This window comes from Branchiostoma floridae, chromosome 7 (genome assembly GCF_000003815.2).
Source record: "Branchiostoma floridae strain S238N-H82 chromosome 7, Bfl_VNyyK, whole genome shotgun sequence".
NCBI lineage: Eukaryota > Metazoa > Chordata > Leptocardii > Amphioxiformes > Branchiostomatidae > Branchiostoma > Branchiostoma floridae.
The window spans coordinates 18,344,451-18,350,464 of record NC_049985.1 but is presented as its reverse complement, the minus strand read 5'-3'; the positions used below and the strand labels follow the sequence as shown (position 1 = coordinate 18,350,464).

General features: G+C 40.3%; 1 protein-coding gene across 1 annotated transcript in view; it reads left to right on the top strand.

Moving 5' to 3' along the window:
• LOC118418943 (amyloid-beta A4 precursor protein-binding family B member 2-like) overlaps nucleotides 1-6,014 on the top strand; it is a gene marked incomplete in the record, with an annotated part of 144,057 nt that overhangs the window by 135,109 nt on the left and 2,934 nt on the right. Inside the window, 5 exon segments of the mRNA XM_035825086.1 lie at nucleotides 180-292; nucleotides 975-1,042; nucleotides 1,435-1,440; nucleotides 2,347-2,455; nucleotides 3,734-3,811. Of these exon segments, the coding sequence (XP_035680979.1) occupies nucleotides 180-292; nucleotides 975-1,042; nucleotides 1,435-1,440; nucleotides 2,347-2,455; nucleotides 3,734-3,811 (374 nt within the window).

Below are 6,014 nucleotides of genomic sequence, written 5' to 3'. Positions count from 1 at the left end.
TATTTCGAATACGTAAAATGTCATGGTGCCCCAACAGCCCACTAGAAGGTCAGGGATAGGTGAGATGAGGTGAGGTGACAATACTGTTTGACCCAAAAATGCTAAGAACAGGATAGAATGGTCTCACGCAGTGTTCACGATGGTCTCTCACCAGTGTTGTTCATACGACCTTCCCGCAGGTATCAAGGTGCTAAACGAAGCCATAGACTACGTCTCCAGGAAGAACGAAGATGACTGGATCCCAGCGACGGTCGACGTGGCGCCTTCCGCTGTCACAGTCAAGAGCAAGGAGGTCAGTAGGGTCAAGGAGACGAGGTCAGGAGAGGTCGATTCGCATGGAAGCTCTCCTCAGTAGAGCTGATTTTTAGTTCTGTGTGAAATCTTGAGTGCACAGAGGTCATTATGGCATGATGAAATGAGGCCCTTGATAAGTTGTTTCTGTGGAATAATGGAAATAAGCAGGGGAATACAGAGAGGGAAAGCTAAATATGTGATCATACTACGATCATTATGTAATGATTTTAATCACTAATAAGTTGCACATGTACAGACTTGCAGGGTACGCTATATAGGGCCTAAAATTTTTGTCTCATGACATTCACACTAACATCGCCAAACTTGATTGAGACATTTCAAGATCTTTGCGTTGTTGTTGCACACATTTGCTATATAAAGCTTGTTAATCAAAAGATACATAAAAGTGTTTTTGAGAGGTACACATTTAAAACAACATCGATGTCAAGGATACAGACCAACTCTGAAAGTAAAAATATGTCACACCAAATAGCAATCACTCATGACAAGCAACAGCATGTGATTTTGGAAACAGTTCCAAAATAAAAACCAGTACCGATTCCAAGTTCATGTCCAGTTGCTTGCAATGAGTTACAGCTATTTGGTGAATCTTTTTACCTGGATGTCTAACCATCACCTGTATATCAAAGACGCGTCACCTGACTTTGCCCCCCTCCCAGACGAGAGAGCAGCTGACGGAGTGCAGAGTCCGTTTCCTGTCCTTCCTGGGCATCGGCAGGAACGCAAAGTAAGAAAACTCCTATGTGAGACCAGCAAACTCCTGATGACCACTTTCTTAAGGCCTAAAAATCTTCAATACAACAGAATAACCTCTCTTGAGATATTTACATCTTGAAGAAGATAGAGAATAATAATGTTGTCCAACTGCTGTCTCTCATGATGTTTTCTAATGTTTAAATACACTCGTTATAGGTACAACTTCTATACTTTTTAATTCTTGTTTTACTGCTGTCAAAAACTGAACTTTTTGTTAGCATGAGATCTTCATCTACTGTACTTTTGATTTGGCTAAGTAGATTTTGTTGTTTGAGTCAGTTTTCTTGTGTATGTAAGAACCGAACGCTTTATCCTGTACATACTGACGCTAAGCTGTTTTGTTTTTCATGTCCGGACCTCAAGTGGAAAGTGAGTTTACCCAGTTACTAGTTAAACCGTGGAGCCTGCATGGCACACATGTGATAGCCTCCACCAGGCCTTACTAACGGGCTGTGGATAGTAAAAATTTAGCAAAACCAAGATTGATTGGCCCTATAATAATGGGAGCTAGTCTACTGCAAGGGTAACAATTCCTGTACTGTACTGTGCAGGCAAATGTTGCCCTACAGTAACACTCCTGTGGTAAATTATTCACCTGATTTAACAAAATTTTATTATTTTTTAGCCAGAAGTTAGTCTGGTGGAGGTTGCACATGTGTCCATAAAGGTTCTTGGGTGGGTTTTGTTCAACAAAATAGAAAATTTTCGCTGATTTTACATGAAGGATTGTCTGATGATTTCACCAGTGCTTGAAGTCTGGCACATGTAAGCTACAGAAAACAATCCTGTTCAGTCATTATTTTCTACCTTCTTTACTTAGATATTCAGCACCATACCCTTTTGCCAAAAAAAGGCTAAAGATTTTGTTTTGTGTTAGCTGCTTTTTTATGTTAAGTTGTTATCTAGTAGGAAGATGAAATGTCTTAGATGCAACTTTTCGATCATTTATCCAATGTTAAAACAAAAGTTTACACAGAAAGTGATCCTCTTGTAATTCTACAATCATTGTATGAAAAAAAGTTCTGACGTGGTCTCGTATTCATAATATTTACTACTTCAGTACTTGTTGGTCTATACATTGTTTCCCAGGATGTTTGGCTATATCCCTGGTCTGAGTGTGTTGGTATTTACATGAAGTTGTTGTTGTTGTTGATATTTACTGGTTCTATGTGTTGTTAACAGGATGTTTGGGTACATCCACGCCCTGAGTGTGTTGTTATTTACATGTAGCTGTTGTTGTTGTTGATATTTACTGGTTCCATGTGTTGTTTACAGGATGTTTGGTTACATCCACGCCCTGAGTGCGACCAAGTTTGAGGCTCATGTGTTCCACTGTGAACCCACGGCTGCCGCCCTGTCCAAGGCAGTGGAAGGAGCGTGCCAGGTTGGTTTGTTTGTTTGTCTCTTTGTTTGTTTGTTTGCTGTTTTGTTGGCATGATAGACAACAAACTTAACGTGACATAAACAAAAGTGTAACCTTATGTTACAATTTTAAGACCATATATCTGTACACAAAATAAAGCACTTACCAACAAGCTTCGATCAATCCTCTGATCCTTATCAAGTTGAAATGACCCAAAGCCTAAGTCACACATCTGGACTGGAAGTGTGACGTCAGCAAAGGGTCAAAGGTGCTTGGCAGTCGGTATCGGCCCCCGTCTTGGTTGAGGGAAGGTTGGTGGGCTCTGATGTAAATGGCCTCTTTCACTCCCCTGAGAAAGTTATCTTGTTTGGAAGCAAGAACTTTGGATGTGTTGCGACACCTCCTAGTTTACTGAACTGGGCAGTTAAGCGCTTATTTTGTGTACGAATACTTGACACACCAGCTTTGAATTCTGCTTGCTGTTATAAGGGGCTTAGGCCTCAATAAATCATTTCATCAGGTTGGTAGAATGTAGGATATTAGACTTTTGCGCAACCTGTCAGACATCTTCCTCAGAGCTTCTGATTGGCAGATGTCTGACAGGCATCAAAATGTATTAAAGTAACACTGGTGAGAGACATTAATTATGGTTGTGAAAATTTAAGGAAAAGTCTAATATCCAGTGGCTAGCCCTGTTACATGCATGTCTATGATGAGAGGTAGTTACACAGGGTCACATGTACATCACCTGACACACACAGAGCTGATGGTGCATCTGAAGTCACATGGTTCACATTTCCTCTGAGACATGAACGTTACATATTGGGGGAGGGGTTGGACTTATCTGATTTGAGACACATTTTGTACATCAGTAGCCTGTGTTTACACAATCTCTCGCTGGCTGGGGTTAATGACCCCTCCCCTAGGGCGGCGGCAATTGTAAGGTTGGCCACTAGGACTGCGTTTTTTGTCAGGCTAGTATATCAGCATTTATCAAAAATGTTGTAATCTTTTGAATTCCACCATGATGCCAGTTTCAGTTTTTCTTATGTCTATTCATTTAAACACCAGTCCTGTAGTTTGTTAGAGAAGACAATATAGTGTTAATTGTACACTAACAGTACATTGTAGTCTTCAACTATGATGGACAAACTATACTCATGCCAAGTATTCTGTTCACCTTCCTCTCAACAAACCCCCTCCTTGTACCCCCCTCTCCTTTAACACCCCCCCTCTCCACCCCCCCTCCTTGTTTGCCCCCCTTTAACACACACACACACACACACACACCCCCTGCAGCTGAGGTATCAGAAAGTCATCGACGCTCGGCCGGAGATTCTGAAGTCCAGCAAGCCACAAGCACCAGCGGAAAACAAGGTACGTTTCCATGGCAACTTAACTGTCTGGAATTTTAAAATTGCTGTGTTTGTGTAGACACAATCAGAAATGGCAAAGCAAAAGATTCAAATTCAGCTTCGTTGTTCCTGACTTTGGCATTTCACATAAGGAAAGCCTTAAATAATGCTGCTCAAACAATCTTTTAGAGATTAATTTTTCAGGATTGCTAATTTAAGCTCTCTCCAAATCAAAGGTTACATTTATCAAACAGATTTTCTTTCTTTTTTAGATTTACATTAGAATTATAGGTTTGTAGAAGATAGCAGTAAAAGATTTTGTATATAATGAATTTTAAAAGTTGTAATAGGAATGGATATAGCAGTGTTATCTGATGAGCAATTAAAATAGAAGATCACAAACTTTACAGCCAAGAAAAGTTATATGTAGGCAAAGTAGTTTGTGGATGAATCATTTCATGTGGAGATTTCCTCCAAACCTGCCTGCTGCAAGGATCGGTCTAGAAAACATGAAACTTCTTAAATCTTCACAAAAAGGTCTCGACTTTCCCCTGAAATATTGCACACAATGAAGTTAGCCTGTGTGGGTGCTGTGTTGCATTGTGTTGTACGTTTCCTTTCTATATCCGTGTTTCTGTTTCTTGTGCTTTGTTGGTGTGTTGTTTGCTTTTTAAGGCTATACCAATTTTTTTTTTTGTTTCTCGGATTTCCCGACACTACTTTTTCCGATTTGAAAAGAAAAAAACCTACTGTTGACAAAATTCACTGCCAGTAGCTGTCCTATTTTAGACGGTATGTTTATCATTTTTCTTCAAACTTTGGACTTTGCCACCAGGGACCCCCATAAATATTGAAAGTTAAGGTTTTCCTGTCCTATCTCTCCTACCCCCGAATTTTTGAAACCTTTAAGTTTCTTTTTCATTAATTTTTTTTTCGACCAACCGACCCAATTTTTTTGTGAAAAATCTGAGAAACAACAAATAAAATTGTTGTGGCCTAAAGCTATGATAAATGATGTTAATGATATGTGTTGCATCACTGTTGGGATATGACTGGCCTTTCTTTAGCTGCTGTAATCATGTAAGACTGGCCTTTCTTTAGCTGCTGTAATCATGTAAGACTCCCCTGCACGCTGCTTTGCTAAGCTTGAAATATCAACCTTTATGTACAAGCTTCTGCTTTGCCTACTTCAGTTTCCTGGGTTATTCACAGTCTCAGAAATCCCAAAGATGCTCCACTGTTGAGGCTTTGACAAATGTAACAAAGTTGGGACCTACCGTTAGTGGAAAGACACACTCAGTGGCATCCACAAGTTGAAGCCCCACGTGTTAGACAGTTTGTAAGGCTAGATCTATCCTTGCCAGTGGCTGGTGTTGCTTTGTGTGACGTCTGACATGTCCTTTTGCTCATACTTTGCTTACGGCTCGCCATAGCGAACAAAGTAGCACGGTAAGTGGCTTCTTGCATTGTGCCGGCAGCAGAAAACAACCTTTGTGTTTAGCCTAAGTGAAGATACCCGAAACTTGAGCACGTGGGAAATGCATAACTGCAAAAATACGGATTTTCCAAAAACTGTACCTCCCTGTAAGTTTGTGGCCTCTTCCATTGACCTTATGACCTGGAACGTCTGTCATGTCTGGTAAACAACTCTCTCTACCAGCTCTGAACTCCACTTCCGGTCACTCAGACTACTTCCGGTCACAGTTTGACCATTGCAAAGACACCAACCTGCCACTCACTTCCTTCCACTCTACTGTATTCAAGTAAATTTGAATCCAAGAACAGAGACATACATGTTCACACACATCAGCAACAAAAATAAAACCTCTGTACACTAAGGGAATGGTCACTGATGTGCAGGAAATAGGTCAGGTAACAACCTTTCTAGTCCACCGTTGAAAAAATATTCCTCTTAACAAGCAGACCTATATCCCCAATCATGCTGATGATTTGAAGACTAAACCAACACTCACGAAATCATAAATTATCCTTTAGATTGATGCAGAAAAACTTCTTTGTAGTCTGCGAAAATAAGCCATTAATTGTTGGCCAAATTATAAGTGAGCGTAAACTATGGGGTAAAATTGCCTGCTAAGGCTGTATTGTTCTCTTGTGCGTTGTGTATTTCAGTCTGTGTTCTTGCAATTGTCTGTGTGTAAAGTTCAAAACTGTACTCTACTGTTATGTAATACTGTGTGATGTGTTATTGTATTACCTCAACAACC